General features: G+C 33.9%; 2 protein-coding genes across 7 annotated transcripts in view; one reads left to right on the top strand and one right to left on the bottom strand.

Moving 5' to 3' along the window:
* sick (sickie) overlaps positions 1 to 25,006 on the top strand; it is a 677,587-nt gene that overhangs the window by 109,382 nt on the left and 543,199 nt on the right. The window lies entirely within an intron of this gene.
* Positions 9,650 to 16,498, bottom strand: LOC140440374 (uncharacterized). Its single transcript, XM_072530838.1, has 4 exons — positions 16,362 to 16,498; positions 13,486 to 13,748; positions 12,670 to 12,990; positions 9,650 to 10,043 (listed from the first exon to the last, which is right to left on the bottom strand). Coding segments are annotated over exons 1-4 (939 nt in total). The 5' UTR covers positions 16,364 to 16,498; the 3' UTR covers positions 9,650 to 9,690.

Below are 25,006 nucleotides of genomic sequence, written 5' to 3'. Positions count from 1 at the left end.
TTTTCACAAGCAGAGAAAAAACATATTCAAGTTCCTCAACCAAATATTGTTAGAATATACAATAACTTCATGGGTGGCGTTGATCGCAGTGACCAGAACATCAGTTTATATCGAGTGTCCATAAGAGGAAAGAAATGGTATTTTCCCCTTTTTGCTCATTGCGTTGATATGGCTATTCAAAATGCGTGGCAGATTCACAAAACTCAAGACGGTAAACTGGATCAACTTGAATTTAGAAGATCTATTGCAACTAATATATTGGAAACTTTTAAAAACGAAACAAAACGCGGACCTTCTAAGCGGAATTCGAATTCGGTAGCCAATTCAAGATATGACGGTATTAACCACTTGGTTCTTTATCAAGAAAAGCAATCGCGATGTGGATATTGTCACAAAAAAGTCCAGTTTTTGTGTGAAAAGTGCAAAATACCTTTACATCCAAAATTTTGTTTTAAATCTTTTCATTCTTTGTAAATTGATACTAATAAAATATATATGATGTCTGGTACCGTATATTACTACCGTCCTTTTAAAAGAACATGTCAAAACTTGACAGGTATCGTCATAAAAAAATATATGATTGTGTTTTTTGGTTCCATATGCTATAATTTCCATGAAAATTCGAAATTAATTCAAAATGTTAACAATAAAAGTTACTGTAATATCTGGGTTAATCTACCAATGACGACTTTAACGTGCATAAAAAGGTAAGAGAAATTACAGGCAAATGTAAACAGAGAAAAGTAAGTAAACTTGTTAATGACAACAGAGAGGTAATCGTGGACAAAGAGAGTATTGATAATACCTGGAAAAATTACATACGAAATTTATTTTTGATGAGAAGGAGAACTAGTCCCCAATATCTATGGAAACAGGACCACCTATACTAGTGGCAGAAATAAGAGCAGCCATAATATCACTGAAAGAAGGGAGAGCTCCAGAACCAGACAGAGTACAGTCTAAATTTCTTAAACTTCTTAATGATGAATCTTTAAGAATACTATGTAAAATCTTCAATAATATCTATGACACAGGCAATATTTCAAAAGATTGGCTAGTTTTAGAATTTATTACGTTACTAAAGAAACAGGAAGTGAAAAAATGCGGAGAATATGGGCTAATAAGTCTAATAAGCCATACACTAAAACTTTTACTTATAATTATACATCGCAGAATATACAAGCTATGGAAGAGAGAATACAAAACACCACAGTTTGGATTCATGAAAGGCGTAAATACAAGAGATGCACTCTTTAGTCTACAGGTATTATTCCAAAGATGCAGAGATATTACTTGCGATATCTACACCTACTTTGTGGACTACCAAAAAGCATTTGACATAGATACACACCGAAAAATGTTGGATGTTGTAACAAAAGCCCAAATAGATGATAAAGACCGAAGTATATTACTAAATTTATACTGGAATCAATCAGCCACAATAAGAACAAATCTTGGAGATGAACCGACGGAAGCGATTCAGATTCTGCGATGCGTTAGACAAGGATGTATACTTTCACCTATATTATTCAACCTATATTTAGATAAAATATTTAGTAAAGCCTTGGAAAATTGCTAGCATGGAATCGTCTTAAATGGTGAACGCCTGAACAACATTCGCTATGCAGATGACACCGTTATTTTTTCAGACAGTTTAAACACTTTACAACAACAAATAAACAAAGTAAATGAAGTATGCGAAAGATTTGGACTACAAGAAAACATATCAAAAATAAATTTATAGTCATCAGCAAAAATTAAATTAGAGACGTTTAACTGCTTATCAAGAATACACCAATGGACCGAGTAAAACAGTTTACCTATCTTGGAACAATAGTAAACGAACAATGAAATCACTCACAAGAAGTAAAATGTAGAATAGAGAAGGCTAGAAGTGCAATCAAAAACATGAACAAACTCCTTAAAATCCACAACCTTAACCTGGAGATAAAATTAAGGCTCCTACGATGTTATATCTTCTCGATATTATTCTACGTAGTTGAATCCTGGACATTCACTAAAGCGATGGAGAAAAAACTTGAAGCCTTCGAGATGTGGCTATACAGGATATCATGGACAGACAAGATAACCAACGAGTCTGTACAATGAAGAATGGAGAAAGAAAGAGAAGTGATGTATACGATTAAAGGGAGAAAGTTAGAATATCTCGGACACATATTGAGAAATGGCACCAAATACAGAGTACTGAAAATAATCCTTAAATACAAAGTATTCGGAAAGCGAGGAATTGGGAAAAGAAAAATATCATTGTTAAAAAGACCTGAGGAAATGGTTCTTCACAGTAACAACTAATCTAATTAAAGCATCGGTTAATAAAATAATTATAGCTAGAATGATCGTAATTATTCGACACGAATAGGCACCAAAAGACGAAGAATCTACCAATAATAAAATAGACAACCACAGCTTGAACTTAGTTATGGGTGATTTTAAGGGCAAAATTGGAGAAGGGGGTATGAAGATATTATGTAATTCAACCACATGGCTTAGGAGTAAGAAACGATAGAAAAGACAGATTATACATATTTGCACAGAGCTTCCATGGATTCTCCAGAACATGTCGTTAGGAATTAGAAACAAGAAAACTTGTGTATAATTAATCAGTAAACATGTATTACAGTGCAGACATAGGATCACACCATAATCCACTCATCAAAATTAAATTAGATAAAGAATTCACCAAAAATCCCTTAATTTTACAGTAATTTATAAATGTTAATAACTTTGTTTTTACAACACTCAAATTGACAACAAGAATAATAGCGACAAAAATAAACGAACGAATATCTCTGCAAGAGGAAGAGCAAGGATTTCGGACAGGAAGATCATGCACGGATGCAGTTTTTGTAATAAGACAAATAAAAGAAAAGTCGCTGGAATACAACAAACCAGCATATATGTGTCTGATAGATTTGAAGAAAGCGTTTGATAGAGTGAGAATTTGGGACGCGATACATTTATTATATGAAAAAGGAATATCATTGGATTTAGTAAAAACGATTGAAAATATATATAAAGATAACATAGCTATGGTAAGATGTAAAGAAAAACTATCGCAACCTATCAAATATGAAACTGGCATTAGACAAGGAGATTCGCTGAGCCCATTAATATTTAATCTGATAATGGGTGAAATCATAAAGAAAGTTAAAAAACGGAAATAAGGATAATATGCTACACCGACGACGCCATAATAACAGCCGAAAATGAAGATGACCTACAAAGATTAATTAAAGAATTCGAAGATACGGCGCTCATATACAACATGGAGATCTCAACAGAGAAAACTAAAGCGATAGTGATATCAGCGGAACCGAGACGATGTAAACTAGTTGTAAATAACAAAATAATAGAACAAGTGATGGAAACTGAATCCTTGGGAATTAAACTGTCAAGCTACGGAAAAGTGGAAGAAGAAGTACAAAAACAAGTGAACATGGCAAACAGAGCAGCAGGATGTCTCAACAACACAATCTGGAGAAACAAATAGGTCACAACGGAAACGAAAACCAGGATATATAAATCAACAATAAGACCGATAATGACGTACACAACGGAAACAAGAGCAGATACGGCGAAAACACAAAGACTACTGGAAACAACAGAAATGAACGTCTTACGAAAAATAACAAACCAAACTCTAAGAGACAGAGTAAGAAGTGAGGAAATACGAGCGAGATGTGGTATAGAGGAAATAAACGCATGGACCAAAAGAAGAAAAGTGGAATGGAATCAACACATCGAAAGAATGACAGAAAATAGAATAGTACGAATAGGAAGAGACAAATGGCCAAATGGAAGAAGATCATTGGGACGACCGAGGAAAAGATGGTCAGACAACGTCAATTGAGGCTAAAACCGAAGTAAAACAGGTATTAAGCCTATTTATAAAGTAGGAAGAAGAAAGAACAAGATCTCTATTAAACCTTTATTTATCGGTAAATTCGCAATGAATTGTGTATTATACTCTGAGAGCTGTCAAACCATTGACGCTCGCCTGACTCGATGTTATGTTCAACATATTGTGTATACTCGAAAATATTGTTACTACTAAAAATTTGTTTATTGATTTCCGCATAATCAACAAAATTGAATGTTTTGGACGACTCCGTGTTGAATTCAGCTTAGCTGTAATTTAAATCGTTATTAGGCGTCTACCTTACTTTTTTTTTAATTGTTTATAAACTCAACTTACAAATCATTCTGTAGTATGTATTTAATAAGATAATTAGACATATGGTAAAGATGCCTCCACCAAATCATCTCAAGTAGCATTTCTTGTATTAACATATTAGCGGGTGAATATCTCAACATCTCTCCGTTATCACTCGAGCGCGTTACTGTCTAACGTTGCGCCTAAAGCGTAAACAACGGAGTAAAACTTACAGCTGTTAAGGTTTAATCAAGTAAAAGCTAAACAAGTCTGCAGATATCCAAACGCGTCAGAATATTTAGCAGAGCTAATTTTAAATGCAGTCAACTATATTCAGCTGTCGCTTCCATTTATACCTACTTATGCAGATTATATTATAATTATTTTGACTAATGTAAGTCATGTTTGTGCATGTTGGTTATATCTGTTGTATGTATATACAGAAATGTACGGAATATTGTCAATGGAACAAAAAAAAAACATTTTTTCATCATAAGGCAAGATTATTATACGCTTCACTGATTTTTCCAAAGCATTCTCATTTTCTCATGACTTTCTAAGTCGTAAGCTGCGCAGAATTCTTCGTCTTCCTTCTTATGTGTAGATTTTAAAACATATTTCTTTTTCAATATTTGCCTCCTAAATTGTTTAGATTATCGCACCATCTTTTTCTTCGTTTGCCAATACTTCTTCGTCCATTTTGTGACTTATCTCGTGCCATTCGTACTATCCTGTCCTCTGCCATTCTACTAATGTGTTCGTTCCACTCCTATTTCTGTTTTATCACCCCCATCTTTTTATGTCTTCTATATTGCATGATCTTTTTATCTTTTCGACAGACTTTCCCTGATATTCGTCGGAGTATTTTCATCTCAGTTGTTTCTAGTAGTCGTCTCGTTTTAGATGTGTCAGGTCTTGTCTCCGCCGTGTATGTTAATATAGGTCTAATTGCTGCTTTATAGATTCTTGTTTTCGTGTCTTGCCTTAGGTGTTTGTTCTTCCAGATTTGTGTCATTAAGAGATCCCGCCGCTTTACTTACTTTTAAGCTTTGTTGTCCTAGGTACTTCTTCAACATCTCCATAACTAGTTATATCTATTACCAGATCTAAGCATTGCTTCCTGCTTTATTATTTTCCCATCAATTTCGATTTTACGTCGTTGTGGGTATTTAGATGTTGTCATACATTTTTGGAGCTCGTCTTCTGTCTCGGCATTTAATGCAGCGTCGTCTGCATAACATAATATTTGGATTTGTTCCCCATTCTGTAACCATGACCTTTACGTACTGTTTGTATTATTTGGTCCATTATTATATTAAAGAGAAGTGGATTTAACGAGTCACCCTGTCTGTTTCCGCTTTGTACTGGTATACACTATGTTAGTTTTTCATTTATCTTTGCCTGGATTCAATTTTATGTAAGTAGATGTTTTCGATGGTTTGTAAAATATTAATTGGTATGTTTCTTTTAGAAGTCTTCGACTTGGATGCGATCGAAAGCCTTTGTCAGGTCTATAAAACATAGATATGCTGGTTTATTGTACTCGATGGCCTTTTCTGTGATTTATATCAGTACAAACATGGCGTCTACGCAGAATCTTCCGGATCTGAATCCTTGTTGTTCATCTAATAAAGTTGTTAGTTTATTGATTTTTTTGGTTAGGCCTTTTGTGGAAGCTTAAGTGCGGTATTCAGTAGATTTATACGTCTATATTTGTTGGGGTCTTCTTTATCTCCTTTCTTGAACGTTGGTATCATTATGCTGTTTCTCAATGCGTCTGGTATCTTCCATGGCAATATTAGTTTTTGTATAAATTTTGTCATCTACAGGGTTATACTTTCTCCTCTGTGTTTTATAAGCTTGTTGGGTATTTCGTCTGGTCCTGGTGACTTTCTATTTTTGAGTGAATTTATGGCTATCTCTACTTCCTGGAAACTGATTTCTATTTCGTGTCCTTACTCAGGTACATTATTGTGTTGATTATTATTTTCCTGTCCTTTAAACAGTTCCGTCAGGTATCTTTCCCATTCGTTTTCTGGTATGTTATTGTATTCCTTCAGTTCTGTCATTTCTTTTCGTTGGTTTCTTATGAACATTGAAAATATTGTTGCGCAAGATTGAAATTAGTAAAATTCTTTTTTAATTTAAGAAGCTACTAAATAGAAATTATAAAAATATTTTAAACAGACAATTTTGTTTTTCTACCATAACAAATTTTTCTACTTCATCCTTATCCTTTCTTATCTGTGACCAAAGAAAGGATTTATAGTACATATATTAGTTTTAAATGATTTATCCACCCGTGCCTACACAATTGTGTAGGCTATTTTTAACGTACCCTCGTATACGTACAGGGCAGTTTTAAACATTCCGATCAGAGAACAACCCAACACAGTTGTGTCTCTGTTATTCTAGGTTCCGATGTTCTAAAGGAGCCAAGATAGTTGTGTAGGTATCACAGAACAACTTTGAACCATGTCTGGGCCACGTGCTTTTGGGTTGGCGGGATATTAGCCTAGATATTAGCGGGATATTATTAGCTTATTAAAATAAACATTATAGAAGTTTTCAGGGACTTTCGGCCCTCAGTAATAATGTAGTCTGTACTTATTAGTTTTTTCAGGATTCGGAAAAAATGAATGCATTTAAAAAACATTGGCCCGAAATTTTGCGCCTACGCTCTTAAGAATTTATATTGTGTGATATGCCCACTGACTATTAATTTTCTGGTTGTTAGCTGTCATTGGCGGCTTGGCCACGTAACTTCAAAGGACTGTCGCTTCTCTGTGTTGGGTTGTTCTCTGATATTAGTATGAATTAGTTCTTCACGATGGAAGGCCGAAATTTTCGTCAAAAATGTAAGTATGATTTTTATAGTAAAAAAGATGTTTTTTTTTAAACCAGTGTGTTACATTTAATATTAGTCTAGCCAAACAATTGCAGTGTTTTCTTGGTAAATTTTAACACAGTTTTTTTAGAAAATTAACTTTCTATTTCTACTTACACATTTCTGTAGGTTGGGATTAACTGTGTTTTTTTTATTTTTTATTTTAGATATCTTGGACAAGCAAAAAGATGTCGATGAACTTCTTAGGATTATGGATGAAGACTCAGAGGTAGAAGGTTTTAGCGATGATTCGGATGCTGACCCTACATAGCAGACAGAGGCTCAGGAACCTACTAAGATTCTGGCAGAGAGCGATGACGAGTCGGATAGTAGCGACCAGGAAATTCAGCCGCCAAACGAAAACATGGTAAGAAACGAACCTATTCTATATGAATTTGAAAATGAACCACAGCAAAATCATGAAAATAAAAAAAAAGAAGAACAAAAATTTTCTTGGTCAAAAGCCGTTCGTTCAGTGTCGAGGATAAACCAAAGAAAGAAAATTTATTTGCAAACCAACACGGAAATATTGAAATTCCTCTAAAATATTTTTTAAAATATTTTCCGAACGACATTTTTGACCACGCAGCCTTATATTCTAATATGTATTCATTGTCAAAAAAAGCGAAAGCATTAAATACGACAGCACCTGGAATAAAAAAACTGTTCGGAGCCCATTTGTTTTTTGGTTGTACTCGGTATCCTCGTTTATCCTGGTATTGAAAAGCTGGGTTAAAAATATCAAGTGTATCTGATGCTTTACCCAGGGATAGGGTTATGCAACTGAGAACCTGCCTTCATTTTGTTGACACAAATTCTCCCCCTGAGAATCATCAAAATAACAGGCTATGGAAAGTGCAACCTGTCATAGATGCAGTACCAAAAATGACACACTCTTTTCTGACATAGTTGCAAACCAAATTATAAATATGACCAACATGGAAGGACAGCGTGTTTTTGGAACCAAGTGAAAAGACTTGGATAAAATTGGTTTTCAAGCATACATTGGTTTTTTATTGATATTTGGAGTTCTTAAGTCGCATGGCGAATCAACCAAAAGTTTGTGGAATGAAGAAACGGGTCGTAGTGTATTTCGAGCAACAATTTCCCTGGAAGTACTTACAAAAATTTCGCAAGTAATACGTTTTGATAACAAGACTACTAGACAGGATAGGAGACGTACTGATAAACTTGCTGCAATACGTGAAATTTGGGAAAAATAGGTAGAAAATCTACCAAATTTTTTTTTTATTTTAAATTTTTTTAATGTTACCGTCAACGAGCAATTAGTTGCATTTAGAGGCCACTGTTCCTTCAAACAGTACATTCCAAGCAGACCAGCGAGATATGGCATAAAAATTTGGGCTTTATGCGACAGTGAAAGTTCCTATGCTCTAAAATTGCAGATCTATACAGGAAAGGAAGCAGGTGCCGCGCCGGAACGGAATCAGGGAATGCGTGTGGTGTGCGACTTCTGCAGTGATTTGACAGGCCACAATATTACTTGTGATAACTTTTTTACATCATACAATTTAGAATAACTTTTTCTATAAAGAAAAAAACAATGCTAGGGACTATAAGAAAAAATAAGCCAGAGCTTTCACCACAAATTGCGAATAAAGAAGTTTATAGTTCGTCTTTTTACTTCACGCAAGATACCACTGTTGTTAACTACATTCCTAAAAAGAATAAAAATGTTATTCTTATGTGTACTTTGCATTATGATAAGGCTATTGGTGACAGAAATGACAAAAAGCCCCAAATTATTTCAGATTGCAATTCCAGTAAGGGAGCAGTGGATACTCTATATCAGTTTGTTGGTACATATACATGTGAGAGGAAGACAAATCGCTGGCCTATGATTGTGTTTTATAATATGCTGGACATTTCTGCCTACAACGCGTTCGTTTTATGGACATTAATAAATCCTCAATGGAACACCAACAAACTTAAAAAACGGCGAATTTTTCTTGAGGAATTGGGAAAAATACTGGTGAAACCACTTATTCTTTCCAGGAAAAATTTACCAAGAAATAAAGACTCACAAGAACTGGTAAAAAGAACACGAACAGAAGCGAGTAGAGAAGATGGAAATTCTAGTGAACCGTGTATGGACAATCCAACTCCGCCTACTAAACGAGCACGCTGTAAATTTTGCTCTGAAAACGATAACAAGACTAATATTTTATGTTTTATATGGCACAAACATATTTGTAAAACTCATTCTTTTTATTACTGTCCCAGTTGTAAACTAAATTAAATTTTGTAGGTATTTGTTCTTAGGGTTTTCTGGGAAAGAAAAAAATGCCTTTTATTTTTGTTAATAAGGTTTAACTGACATTAGCAACATAATTTTTGTTTAATTAACTATAATTTTCTGTAAATAAAGTTTTGTTTAGCTTATTTTATTTCGATTAAGGACCGGAACCCATAGTTGGGTCATATTTACCCGAACAGTACATTTGCATAGTTGACTGGAACGGTACAGCAGGGTTAAAAAATATATAGATATCAAGTTTTCACAAATTATTGTGACGGTAATAAATAATTAAGAGGTGGACTAGGTAAAAAGGACTATCAAAATACAATTTATAAGTTTAAGTAGCAATTTATTATTTAGGTTTATGTGTTAACAAGTTTTTTCATCGTCAGCACTCATATAAGCTACACCCATGAATCTTCCAGTTTTTTTAATTTCATCAAATAAAGATTTCACTTCGGGACACGATACATCATTACGCTTGAAATTGAAGGTAAACAACTTTGGGCAATTCTCTAACAATTTTTTTACATCCAGCCCTTTAAGAGTTCTAGCGGGAATGCCTAATGAATTAAGGCTCTTTAATTGTTTTGTTAAGTTCACATCGAAAGTCTGTAGATCTGTGGATTTGATGTCAAGCCGATCCAATTTTTGGAGATTGTCAAAAGTTCCGGGTTCGATCGTTTTTATTGAAGTATCATCCAATTCTATGACTGTTATATCTATAACGGAAAATTTTGTTGTTTGAGTTTGAGGTAATTTCGATAATATAGTTTAAAATAAGTAACCGATCAATTCTATGACCAACTACAAGTACGGAATGACAACACAATCGGAAAACATTTGACTGCGTTAACCATCAAAAGATAATCGAAATTCTGAGAACAACTGGAATTGACGAACAAGACTTGCGACTTATCTCAGAACTCTATTGGCACCAAACGGTAACAATTTAAATAGAGCACACAAAGCACACATCCAAAGATATACAAATCCGACGAGGAGTGCGACAAGGTTGGTCTTATCACCACTATTATTTAATCTGTATTCGGAATTTAGTCGGTTTGATGGTAAATCATAAATGCCGCAGGTCAGTATTGAATTTCACTCCAGTTAATGAAAGAATATGCAAAATACGTCTAAGAGGAAAATTTCATAATATTACAATTATTAATATCCATGCCCCAACAGAAGCAGCAGATGAACTAGTAACCGATCAATTCTATGACCAACTACAAGTAGAATGTGAAAATGCACAGTTATAGTCCTGGGTGATATGAACGCGAAGCTGTGAAAAGAACCAATATATGCAGAATCCTTTGGTAGGCATAATTTACATGATATTACCAGCAACAACGGTATAAGAGTGGCACAGTTGGCAATGGCAAACAAACTAAGAATTGTTAGTACGTGTTTCCCTCATAAAAATATTCATAAAGGAACCTGGATGATACGTGGTACTAATAAATTTAATTAAATTGATCACATATTAATATCTAAACAGTCTGCAACCTCCATAACGGATGTTAGAACTTATAGAGGCGCAAATTGCGACTCGGACCATTTCTTGGTTTTATCGAAGATAAAACAAAGAATATCAATGTTAAGAAAAGAGAAATGTGCCAAAGAAAGAAAATGGAACACATATATATTTAAAAATCCTAAAAAGAAGAATGATTGCCAGCAGAAAATAAAAGTAATATTAAATGAAAGAGGAGAACAAAACAACATTGAAGAAGAATGAAATGTCATCCAAACGACAATTACAAATATGACAAAGAAAATATTAGGTGAAAACTCAAGCAAAAGAAACGAGGAATGGTTTGACCAACATTGCCAACAAGTAATGGTGAGAATATATGGAGATATGACGCAGGCTTTTGATGTTGAAAAGGAAGTTAGACAAGGTGATGCCTTATCAACAACACTTTTTAATCTAACTTTAAAAGCTGTTGTTAGAAAACTGGATATAAACGGCTGTATTAATACAAGATCAATGTAAATATGTGGATATGCGGATAATGTTGCCATAATAAGCCGCATCAAAAGGGTATTAAGCGAAAAAGTTAGGGAAATGAAAAGAAAAGCTGCTACGTTTGGTCTATATATAAATGAAAGCAAAACAAAATATATCGAATGCACAAAATCGAATCAACAGGATATTCTGAAGGTAGTCAATCATACCTACAAATATGCCTCCACTTTTCCCTACCTAGGCTCAATAATAAATGACAACAACAGCATCAGTCAAGAAATACAAGCACGGATTCTTAGCGGTAATAAGTGCTTTTATGTAAAGACTTAATGAAAAGTAAGTTACTGAATCGTGAGTCTAAGCTGAGAATCTACAAAACAGTAATTAGACCAGTGGTCACATATGGATGTGAAACAACGTGGACCCTCTCAACCACTGATGAAAATCAACTGAAAATATTTGAGTGCAAAATATCAGGGAAGATATTTGGACCAACCCAATGCAGCGATGGTTCGTGGAGAATTAAAATGAACCACGAGCTGGATGAACTAAAGCAGAGCGCAGATATTGTTAGATTTATTATTGTCACAATAACTAAACTGGCTTGATCACCTAAAAAGAATGCCAGATAATTGAGCTGTAAAAGTAGTCCAGAGATGGAAGCCCCAAGGAAACAGAACAAGAGGAAATCCCCGTAAAAGATAGATAGACAACGTAGAGAGGGATCTTAAAACCATGAACATCAGGCAGTGGCGAAGGAAAGTATCCGACAGGGCAGAATGAAAGAACATTGTTAAGAAGGCCAAGACTCACAAAGAGTTGTATCGCCGTTAGAAAAAGAAGAAGGAGAAGTTTAAAATAAGAAGACTACCAAAAGTGCTACACTCTACAGGATGTACAACTTCGAGTTGATAAACTGCTGCATGTAAATTAAGTCAGTAAATGGGATTCGTCAGTTCTAGATCAAGATGCGAGGAGCTGGATGATAAAAGTCTCAGGATGAAGTGATTTGATCTGTGTCCTTGACCTCCAAAGAAGATTCTTGTTACGAGATTCGTAGGTTACCTGCTGATGCTGTAATGTCCTCTTCGATTGGGAATTAAAAGTTCAACCCACTAATTTTAATGACAAATTTTGACACAATATGATTTCAGTGCAGTTTTCCAAATATCCATGTGAAAAAAAGAATGCACTACAAGAACTACTTTCAGAAGAAAAAACCGAACGTGATTCGATGATGAACAAATAATAAATGCTAGATCGAAAGATTTAGCAAAACTTCTAACAAATCATAAAAAAATAATCAAAATACTAAATATATGCAGGAATAAACTCATCACTTTAGCTACTTAGTTACTAATATATCAAATTACCTGGATTGTTTTGGAAAGCATCACTAGGAACGTTTCCTACGCGACCTTTTTTCACATATAACGTTTGTAACTTACGGAGATCCTGTAACATTCTTTTATTTAATTGCACTTTCACATTATCAAATCTTAAGTTATGCAGTTTGGTCAACCCATCTAAATCGCCTTCTTTAATCTCAAATTCATCTCTTCCTAACGAAATACTTTCTAAATTTTTGACATTCTTAAATGCTCCATTTAGCGACGGAATATTTGACCCTGATATTCCTATGTATGTTAATTTTGGTATTTCCGGCAAGACAAAGTTTTCCAGATCTACTTCGTCTAAAACATAAAAACTTGGTTATTTAGGTTTTATTTCAACTGGTTGTATTCAATCACTTGGTAAGGGATTCCTTGTAATAGTTTTACACATTTTTATATATTGTTGCATTTATTATTTTGTGAGCAAAAGTCAGTCTTTAATGTAAATAATTATTAATTTGTTCTATAAACACAACAAATGAAACAAATGACAGGGTTATATTTCCCCCCCACTGCTGTTTCATTTATCACCGCTGTAGAAAAAATTTTTTTGGAAACATTGAAATGAAGAAATGGAAAAGGCATTAAAATAAGCAGGTAACTGATAAAAAAAAAACTTAAAATGTTAACATTATCGTTTACCTAATATTTTAAATGTTTTTCTTACGGTATATAAAAATAAATCAGCTCAAAACTCATAAGATCTTTATAGTTATAAATAATACTAAAAATATAAACTATTTGGTGTTTAAAAAATGTACTGTAAGAAAAATGGCTTTTATGCTGTCTACTTACATATGTTAATTGATGTCAGCACCCCTTTTAGTTTAGGAAATGAGTTTTCGTCGATTTTTCCGGTACAATCAAACAGATTTAAGTGGACAATCTTAGTCGATGGTATTGGTCCATCTAAGGGCAACTCCTTATCATCTAATTTTAAGCTTTTGCAATAGATACTAGTGTCGTTGAACTCAGCCAGAGTCTCGACTCTACATTTATAGCCGTCATCAGCGAAAATTGTATGAAGGTAGAATAGTCCAAAGATCAGTAGCTTCAGCCTGAAAACGTATTGTCTATGAATATATATGTACAGAGTTGACCAAAAGTCTTTAAACGCCTAATTTATTATCTCTTAAATGGATGGTCCGAATTATAGAAAAACAGACATAAAATTCGAAACTGCGTTTTTGGCATGTATGTACATACTGTGTAATTGCGCATTTTTAGAGCCGACATATGCAGTATTACCTTGACTGGTTTTGAAGATATGGCTTACTCAAAATACAGTATCTACACTGCTAGTTCCATTTTCCCGTGTGAAAACACAGTAAGTGGGTTATTTCGTTTCAAAACATAGTAAATACCAGTTGCTGTGTTTTAACATCTGCAATGTTAATCATTAGGTTTATGCAAATACACAATATCTACAACAGCAGCAGCTGCGCAGTGAGGTCACACGATGATAAGTATATTTTCTTGCACTGACTAAATTAAGAAGAAGTGTTCTTAGTAATAACCTCGTTTATTTCTGTGACAATTTGTTGGCTGTGGCTATCACTCCGTCATGTAGGTAGTTCCTTACGCTTGCTAATTCAAAACTAAGCATTTTTTTACCGTAAGCCACAGTGGAAGTCTGTAGTAAAACGATAAAATTTGAAGTGTTTTTAGTAGTAATAGGGTTGTAGTCTTTCCACAACTTTTTTCTAGCGCTGAAGATGTAGTGGGCAATAATGATGAGATGACTGAAGATTCCGTTAGCGTAACCAATTTTAGTGACGACAGTATTATTGATCCTGATTTTACAATAAGTGATGTTCATCATAATAAACAAAGTATCACTAGCACGAACAATTCAAGCAATTCTGATTTTGAAGAAGTAGTTGCTACAACAGAAAAAAATCCACTGGATAATATTACAGGGGCTTCAGCAGCTGCTACCACTATTGTGGACAGTTTTCCTACTCCAATTAAAAGACGAGTTAAGCAAGAGGTTAAATACAAGCGTTTATCTAATCAAGAAAAAGTTGTATGTGATAAAGGATCACATCCTATGAAAATACAGTACACCGTGTGTAAAAAGTATGTAGTTCCGCGTTTACGAACGAAGAACGCTTTAGAATATGAGGCTGATATTGGTCCCTACAGTATTTTTTGCGACGTAAATAGTTGGCAAAATGTGTTCAGATAGTACCTGTAAAAAGAAGAACTGCAGCATCAATCAATAACATTTTTGTAAAAGGCGAAAGCCGTAAGTTTTTTTTTTGTCCAAAGACAATAAGAGTATCTCTGTTTGCCGTAAGTTTTTGTTAAATACATTAGGCTATTCTACTGATTATGTGATTACGGAATTGTGTGCCAGCATGAAAAAAGACCCTATGTTATCTGCTGTAAAGGAAAATAGAGGCACTACTGGTAATTACGCAAGAAAGCGTGAACGAGCTATCATTGTACATCATATAAATAAATACAAGCCGTGTGTCAGTCACTACCGACGACACAATACGCCACATTAAGTATTTACCTAGAGAACTAACCATAAAATCTATGTTTGAAGATTCTAAGCGTGAACATCCTGAATACTGTAAATTTGAACTGTACAGACAAACGTTAAAATCAATGCATATTTCCTTGTGTATGCCAAAGTCAGATGTCTGTGTAGACTGTGAAACATACAAAATGTCTAAAACAGAAGATGATAGTCAGTCAGTTTTTGCAAATGAAGACGAATGGAATCTTCACAAAACTAAGGCTTTGAAAGCAACAGCAAAATACCATCAGGATAGTCTCAGTGTCGACAATCCAAACGTAAGAATATACACAATGGATTTGCAAAAAGTTATTTTACTTCCTAATATGCCAGCCGTAAAAGATTTTTTAAGTAGTCTTGTAGCATTTAATTTGACATTTTGTCCTATAAAACCGAAGTCTTTATGCAAAAGTTATTGTTCTATGTGGCACGAGGGTGTAGGGGGACGTGACGGTCACAATATTATGGATGCTATTGTTAGAGTTATTGAGGAAGAACGAGATGTAAACGATATTATTATTTGGACTGATAATTGTACAGGACAAAACAAAAATTGGATCCTATACACTTTCCTAATCTATTTAGTAAATCAAAAAACCGGACCAGAACAAATAACTTTACGTTATCTTAAAAAGTGACATACTTATATGAGTGCCGATGGACTGTAGCAGCGGCACTCTGTAGACTCTCTGCAGACTGTAGACTGAGCTGCAACTATACTACTCTCCTAGGTTTCTCAGCCAGAAAATCCTTCGTCTTCCTATGGATATTTTACCCTTGATTTTACCTCACATCATGAGTCTTAATATCTCATATTTTGCACCTCTGATAATGTGGCCTAAATATTCCAGCTTTCTTGTTCTTATGTGCTTTATGATCTTGCAATCCTTTTGTAGCCTTCTACAGATTGTATATGTATGTAAACATATTGTAATAAACTTTTTACCAGTGTCCATGGCCCATAGTTGCCAAGACACTTTAATTTACAATGAAAAAAAATACTACACAAAAAAAAATCCATGATAAAGATATACATCCAAAAATTTGTAGAACTTAAAGTGGAAATTGTAATAAAATAACAATCCCAAATCAATGCTTAAATATATTATACTATCATTAAAAGAAAAAATATATCTATACTCACATTGTATTACTAAGATTTTCACTAGTTACGGAGAAAATTTAAAACTTACATAACTCAAAACGAAATCTCTTTATATTATATACGCCTGTTGTTTATACAGTGCTAAAAGTCAAATAAAAATTCAAACATAAACATATTGTTATAAATTATTGATAAATTTCTTTTAAAGATAAATCGAAAAGGTCAAATTGAAAACAAACACTGCACATGTTTGTTTTGAGGAAAATTGATATTGATAAATTACATAAATCAATAATAGTTGCATATATAACAAATAATATAACCGTAGGGTAAAGAAAGAATTGATCTAATCCTGAACATGTCGAACCAAAAGCATCCTCAGTTACCAATACCATTATATCTCCAGAAAATAACAGCGCTATATCACTAGATATTACTCAACAGACAAGCCGTAAGCGTGACGTAGATGAAATTCTATCACCTTCACCAACATATACACCAGCTCTGTCAGAAAAAGATAAACAAACAGAAATAAATTTTAGGAAACCTACACAAAAACCCAAGAAAAGTTCTGATACTGACCTAAAAACAATAATAAATGAACATTCACCACCATATATCCTTAATCACGACCAATTTATAGATTTGTTAGAAAACGCACCAGGTTCTCCAAATATTATCACCACTATAACTAATTATACACATGATTTTACTGGATTACTAGGAATGATTAGTAACTTATATGCTCACATAACAGATAGATCTCTTAAAATCAAATGTACCAAACTTAGAAAAAAAATCACAAAACACCTAAATGACGAACTTTCTTCTACCGACAACGAAAATGACATTTTACTTGAAACAGACCCAGAGTCTTAATAAAATTAAAACTTTTTTATAACTAGAAAGTAAAAATGGCGTCGTTTAATTCAATTATTCAGTGGAATATAAACGGATACTATAATAACTTACCAATGTTAAAAATTCTACAATCAGAGTATCTACCAGATATTATTTGTCTTCAAGAAACGAATCTTAAGAGCAACCAAGAGTCTTGTTTACATAATTATCAAAGTTTTTCAAAAAATAGAGTAAACCAAAGAATAGCAAGCGGTGGAGTGACAATTCTTGTAAATAACAAATTAACCGCAAGTAGGTTACCCCTACAAACACATTTAGAAGCTGTAGCTATTTCTCTAGAAGGGACCACAAAAATAAATATTTTTGCACGATTTACTTACCCCCAGGACAACCAATTGATAAACAGGACCTTTTTAACCTCGTGAGACAAATACCTTCTCCGCGTATTTTAACAGGTGATTTTAATGCTTACAACAGTATTTGGGGCTCTAGATATGACGACAAAAGAGGACTTATTATTGAGGAATTAATAGATCGGTATAACTTATCACTGTTGAATGATGGACGCCCTACAAGATTCAATATACAAACAGGCGAATCAACGCCCTTGGACTTCTCTGCATTAATGACATGGAACAGATTAGACTACACTTATAACAGTGACCATTACCCAATAATAATCACCAATAACTTGTTCAAGCCCAAAAATGGAAAGCACGCCCCTAGGTGGAAAACGAAGGAAGCAAATTGGACATTATTTGAAGATATCATAGAAAAACGTGTCACAAACTGTAAAATATCCAACAGTATTGACACAGACATCGAAACCTTCTTCAGCATCATATTAAAAGCAGCCGAGGAAACCATTAAGAAAACTGCACCTATTACAAAACATAAGCCAGTCCCTTGGTGGAATGAACAATGTAAGACATCGATCGAAGCTTCCAAAAAAGCCTTTAACAAATACAAAAGACATAAAACACTTAACAATAAAATAGAATTTCAAAAACTTAAAGCTAAAGCTCAGTTAGTAGTAAAAACTTCAAAAAGAAATTCGTGGGCTCAATTTGTGTCCAGTATAAACAGTAGGACCCCTATGTCTGAAATGTGGAAGAATGTCAAAAAAATATCTGGAATACCGGCTTATAACAAAATAACTCAACTAAAGAAAGATAATAAAATAATCACAGATGACCTAGAAATAGCAGAAGAATTTGCTAATACGTATAAAAATAGATCTAATACAAGCAATTATAATAATAATTTTATCAACTTTAAACAGAACGAAGAATGCAATGTAATTATACCGTTTGTAGACGACACAGATGCTTTAAACACCAAATTTAATATAAATGAATACAAAGATGCATTAAACTCATTTAAAGAGACTAGTGAGGGTCCAGATAACATCCCAATGATTTTTCTTAAGCATTTACCTGAGAATGCACACAATCATCTTCTTAACATATTTAATATTATTTGGACAGAACAGAAATTTCCAACAGCATGGAGAGATTCTATTATAATACCTATATTAAAACCAAAATGTCCCAAAACAGATCCTGAGTCTTATAGACCAATTTCGCTAACATGTACTGCATGCAAACTGTTAGAAAAAATGGTCAACCGTCGTCTCCTCTGGACACTTGAAGATCGAAATATTATTATTCCAGAACAAAGTGGTTTCCGACAAAATAGATCAACTCTAGACAATATTATAGACCTAGAAAGCAGTGTACATGAAGCCTTCTCCCTTAATCAAAAATGTATTGGAATATTCTTCGACATTGAAAGAGCCTTTGATACAGCTTGGCGCCACCGTATCATCAGATTACTGTACGATTTAGAAATCAAAGGACATTGCCTTGCATTTATAAAAAACTTCTTATATAAAAGATATATCCAAGTTAGAGTAAATGGTAATTTGTCGTCAAAAGTGGAATTGGAAAATGGAATTCCTCAGGGATCTGTTATAAGTCCTACGCTATTTATAATTGCCATAAATGATGTTCTACGAAATTTAAAACTTCCACTTAAAGGCCGCTTATATGCTGACGATCTCGTAATATTTGGTCAAAGCAAAAACTTAAACAACCTCTCAGAACTTGCACAGGGTTTCTTGTTAGATATTGACAAATGGTCAAAGGAAACTGGATTTATATTTTCAACAACTAAAACTAAATATATAGTATTTTCTAAAAACAAAGTCAGTACACCAATCTCATTATATCTATACAACCAATCGCTACAACAAAAAGATTCGCTAAAATTGCTAGGAGTTACTTTTGACAGAAAGTTGAATTGGAAAGAACATATCAATAATCTAGCATGTAAATGTTACAGAAGATTAAATTTACTAAAAATTCTAGCACACAAGAATTGGGGTTCAGACAGGAGTACATTGCTGATTATATACAGAACTATGATACGATCACAGCTAGACTACGCGGCTATAGCTTACGACTCAGCATCGAGTCGGTACTTAAAAAGCTCGATACTATTCATAAAACAGCACTCAGAATATGCCTGGGAGCCTTTTGTACAACACCGATTGAAAGTTTACTTTGCGAAGCAAATGAATTGTCGTTAAATGATAGAAGAGCTTACCTTAGTCTAACATATGCAACAAAAATTAAAGATAATGCAAAAAATCCTGTCTATAGAAATACTTTTACCGATAATTACCCAAACCTTAATGCAAATCACCGTTCTAATAAACCTTTCTATAAAAGAATAAAAGACCATTTGCATCTGTTTGATATTGTCATACCTGAATGTCTTCCATATACATATGATCATAATCCACCTTGGATTCAAAACATACCATCATGTAACTTAGAACTTACGTCATTTGATAAAAACTCCACTAATCCTGATCTAATTATTTCCCATTTTAGAAAAATCATTAGTCGTTATAAAAATCATACCCAGATATACACTGATGGTTCAAAATCATCCGAAGGTGTGGGAGCGTCTGTAGTAACTCCAGAGAAGGTTCTTAAATTCAAACTACCTAATGTTAGTACTATCTATACAGCTGAACTGTATGCTCTCTATCGCGCCATAGAACTAATCAATCTGACAACAAACTCCAAATATATTATCTTAACAGACTCACTTAGTGCCATACAAAGCATCCGACAACTGTATCCAAAAAACCCGCTTTTAAAAAAAATTAAAACAGTCCTTCTTCAGGCTTATATCAATCATAATGAGATAAATTTCATCTGGATCCCATCCCATATAGGAATAAAAGGCAACGAAACTGCTGACCATAGTGCGAAAGACGCGATAGTGAGTGACGTTTCCGAGATCGTAAACACATCAGTATCAACGGATATAAAAGCTTATATAAAAAAAGCAATCTTAAGTGCGTGGAAAAATAAATGGAATGTGTCGAATTCAAAATTAAAACAAGTGAAACCCAGCATAGAGGCATGGAATGTGTTACCTAAGTAAAGAAGCCAAGAAATAATAGTAACGCGCCTCAGACTCGGACATACTAGGTTAACGCATGATTACTTAATTAAAAAGTGCGAACCGCCGCGATGTGAAACGTGTAATACGACACTAACAATAATGCACCTACTATGTGAATGTCCCCTCTACAATCAACAACGAAGCAATAACAAGATACCAGGAACACTTATAGAAGCTCTAGGTGCAGACTGTAACTTTAACAATACTCTGAATTTCTTGAAAGACATTAATAAGTACCACAATATTTAATAAACCAAATTGTATTGAAGTAATTGTACCTAATGTAATCCACTAATTTTTCGCTAATGGCCATTTGGTCGATGCGATTTTCTAAATAAAAAAAAAAAAAAGAATTGATCTTTGTTAAAAAAACGTATCTTATATTAGTGTGCCTAGTCAACATTGGCTAAGAACAGCTATCATTAAGTGTGTAAACTCTAAATACTTTTTATTATGACTCTTACCTAATTTTATCGCCCTTTGTCTTTTTCATTTTTTCTCTTAAATTGATGCACTGAAGCAATTCTTTTCTATCAACTCAATAAGAAAAACAATACTTTCTCAGAAATTTGAATCCACTTAAGAAAGAAGAAAGAATAGTTTTTGAGTAGACTCAGCTGTATTCTGAGATCGACGACTTACTTTCTTACTTTCCATGTCCGGAACACCAACAGCTTTAAATTTTGCGTTTCCAATGGTTGGCCACATAGATGGCCCTCTCATTCGCTAAAAATAGGTCTTCTGTGCAGGTCTCTCTCATTTCTGTGCAGGTCTCTCTCATTTCTGTGCATGATAGTAGATGGTGACTATTCTGAACCGCGCCACAGTCGCAGGTATCATCCTCCTGGTATCCCCATTTCTTCAGGATACTAGCACAACGTGAAACGCCAGTTCTTAGTCTGTTTAGCGCTTTTCATGTGGGATACGCGAAATTGTGTCCAGCGGCCATTTCCTCTGAGGGAGCAAAATGTGTTGTAGCTGCTTCTTTCGTTGTATCTCTGATGTGACCTGGTAGACCTCTTCGATAGGTGTCGGTTTCATGCAACTATCCAGACGTACGCCGAGGTAATTTGGCGTCTTATTGTGTTCCAGCATCTGACCACGCCATTCCACCTTCAGTCTCCTTCGGGCATGATTGTTTCTGAGGTGGAAAGCCCACACTTAGGTTTTTGTAGGATTGGGTTTCAGATGGTTTTCGTCATAGTATAGTGCTAAGTCTTCTAGGGCATCTATCAGTTTTACTTCGACTTCATTGAAGGTATCTCCCTGAGCTGCCACAGCTGTATTATCCGCGTAAATAAACTGTCTTGTTTGTTGGTTTTTGGGTTGGTCGTTGATGTAAATTTTTTTGTACCAACGTTGGTGTAAATGGTATAGCTATGGCGCGAGGACACTTCCCTGTGGGAGTGAATTTTTTGATCCCTTCACCGACTGTTCTTGGACTGGTGCGTTACCTAGAAGCGTCTATTCTGAAGAAAACATTTTACTAAGGCTGTTTTAGCAGTTAAAGCCCACTGCGATTTGAAATGGGCGTATCACTTACTTTTCTACGCTGTTACACCAGACCATCTTTACTCAATGGCGCCGGCCGACGGGTAGTTTAATGACAACAAATGCATTATTCTGCATTCAAGTTAGTTTTAACATGAACTAACTGACCGTACGTTCATGAGATTTTACGCCACGAAGGCGATAACGATGAAACTAAGCGCCAATGATGAGTAACACGTTTCACTATTAAATTTTAGTATTTTTTAGCAATTTTCTTCAAAGTTGGAACACGCTTTTCTCGATTATTACTGGACACAGAAAGGTGAAAAAAAAATCAACGATTACAGAAAAAAAAACTCTTTCAAATGATGGGCGTAAAAAGTTTGGTTATAATAGAACGTTAAACAGTATAATCCAATTTTTCAAAAGATGTAGTTTTGTCATCTCTAGGGTTATACTTTCTCCTTCTTGTTAGAAGCTCGTTGGGTATTTCGTCTGGTCCTGGTGACTTTCTATTTTTAAGTGAATTTATGGCTATCTCTACTTCCTGAAAACTGATTTTTATTTCGTGTCCTAACTCAGGTACATTATTGTGTTAATTATTATTTTCCTTTCCTTTAAACAGTTCCTTCAGGTATCTTTCCCATTCGTTTTCTGGTATGTTTGTATTCCTTTAATTCTGCAATTTCTTTTCATTGGTGTCTTATGAAGATTGAAAATATTGTTGCGCAAGATTGAAATTAGTAAAATTTTATTTTAATTTAAAAAGCTACTAAACATTAATTAGAAACATATTTTAAACAGACAATTTTGTTTTTCTATCATAACAAATTTTTCTACGTCATCAATATCCTTTCTCATCTGTGGGGTGGGAATGGATTAATAGTACATGTATTAGTTTTAACTGATTGAATAATTATCTGAATAAATGTCACTATCGAAAATGTAATAAATTTTTTTTCCAAAACCAAAGAACCTGAAAATTATCACCTGATTTTTTTATTTTATATATTATATCACCTATGACCAAAACTTTAAATTATCTCTATATTTAAGTATTTTATCATTTTATTGTAACTATGGTTTTAGTACACTACTTGTTTACCTCGATTAAACATTGTGTCATACTACCAAACCTATTTTGATCGTCGTCGTGTGGCATATCCGCTAAAACGATACACTTAAAGAACCTTGTTTGGTAAATCTTAATGGATCTTATACACGAATTTAATTAAAGGGCTTATGATAAGGGTGGGAAGTTAGGGGCGGTGGTCGGAAAAGCTGCTTTGTAATCGAGAATGTCGGGTGTGAAAATGAAAATTCCCTTTGTTGTTGGTATATTACTAAACGAGACTGTTTCCCAAAGTGTATCTGGTCGTGAAGTGAATTAGAACAATATCGTCGTTAGCAAAGAAAGACAGTTATAGGTAAATAGCTGGCTTTTTACCTAGATCTTGGTTATATTTAAAATGGTGAATCTTTTTTGCCGTTCGACTCATCCACTTAAATTTTCTCATTTCCACTATATGAATTTGCTGTTTGTTTTTCTTTATACAATAGCCTTAAATTCAGTATTTTAATATAGTTAAATGTATGTATAAAACGTACATTTTAAACAGCTTAAACACGCGCGATACAGCTAAAAGACTGCCGGCAATGTACTGCCGGTAGCCTATATGCCGACTGACTATAGTGTATTTTTATGTATGAGAGAGTAATAAAACAATAAATTATGTATGCAAATCCCTAAACTGTTGATACGGGTGACTCAATGAAAAACAGATATTTGTCAACAAGTTTACAGAAGTATATAGGAAAACAATTTTAAATTGAGTATGACCACCAGGTATAAAGGTTGGAGCAGAATAGAATACAATAGTTGTGAGGGTTACTAATCCCTAAATAAGGTTGCCAGTGTCGGAGTGATGGAGGTTAACAGGTACTAATGAATTTGCAAGAGATGTAAGATGTTTATTTTATTGGTTATATATAAACAATAAAAGTTTATTAAGTACCTACCTATTTGCAAAATAAAGTTTAATTCTTTAGATAAAATAAAACGTTTTATTTTATCTATTTGCAAAATAAAGTTTAATTCTTTAGATAAAATAAAACGTTTTATTTTATCTGAAATGAGTGCATTCCACGAAGTAAGGGTTTCAACAATCAAACATTTAATTCTTTAATTCCAGGAATCTACGACAGTAATTGACTAGATAATTACCTTCTAAACTTATTCCACAGAAAATGTGATAGTGGGTTTTTCCATTTTGTATATAGGAAGGTCCAAGTGGCGTATTCAAAATTCTTAACAGTTCACTAAAAGTAGGTACTTCAGTTGCAAGGTGCAGTTTATTGTGTATACTAGTGTTATGGAAAATTTGGAAGTGCCGTGTAAACGCCGAAAAATTGGTCCTCTAACAGTTAATGAAAAAACATTAATATTTAATTGTTTTAAATCATTTACAGACAAACGTTTATGTGAAAGTGTTGATGAGACCGTTGAGTTAGTTAGCAGTACACTTGGTGTTGGGAAATCTACGATTTACAGAGTTATTAAAGAAGAGAAATGTGGTAGTTTTCAAATGCCACGTAATGCTCCAGGGAAACCAAAATTTCAAATAGAATATCATTATAAAGAAGGACTTCGACGGAAAGTGCATGAATTCTTCTTTAGACAAGAATTTCCAACATTGGATAAAGTTCTTGTCTTAGTTCGAGATGATAAGGATTACCCAGAAATGAGTCGAAGTACGTTATGGAAACTTTTAAAAGAAATAGGCTTCCGCTGGAAAAAGAATCCCAGAAAGTCTATTTTATTAGAAAGAAGCGATATTGTCATATGGAGAAGA

The sequence above is a fragment of the Diabrotica undecimpunctata genome, chromosome 4, assembly GCF_040954645.1.
Source record: "Diabrotica undecimpunctata isolate CICGRU chromosome 4, icDiaUnde3, whole genome shotgun sequence".
Classification (NCBI taxonomy): Eukaryota; Metazoa; Arthropoda; class Insecta; order Coleoptera; family Chrysomelidae; genus Diabrotica; species Diabrotica undecimpunctata.
The sequence above is the reverse complement of the archived record's forward strand: the minus strand, read 5'-3'. Positions and strand labels throughout refer to the sequence as shown.

Bases quoted from the DNA above. Each gene is read 5' to 3' on its own strand.
- LOC140440374 (XM_072530838.1), bottom strand. The intron at 12,991-13,485 runs GTAAGTAGACAG...TTTATGTTTTAG, and splicing joins GCTGACATCAATTAACATAT to ACGAAGTAGATCTGGAAAAC. The intron at 10,044-12,669 runs GTAATTTGATAT...TTTCCGTTATAG, and splicing joins TGCTTTCCAAAACAATCCAG to ATATAACAGTCATAGAATTG.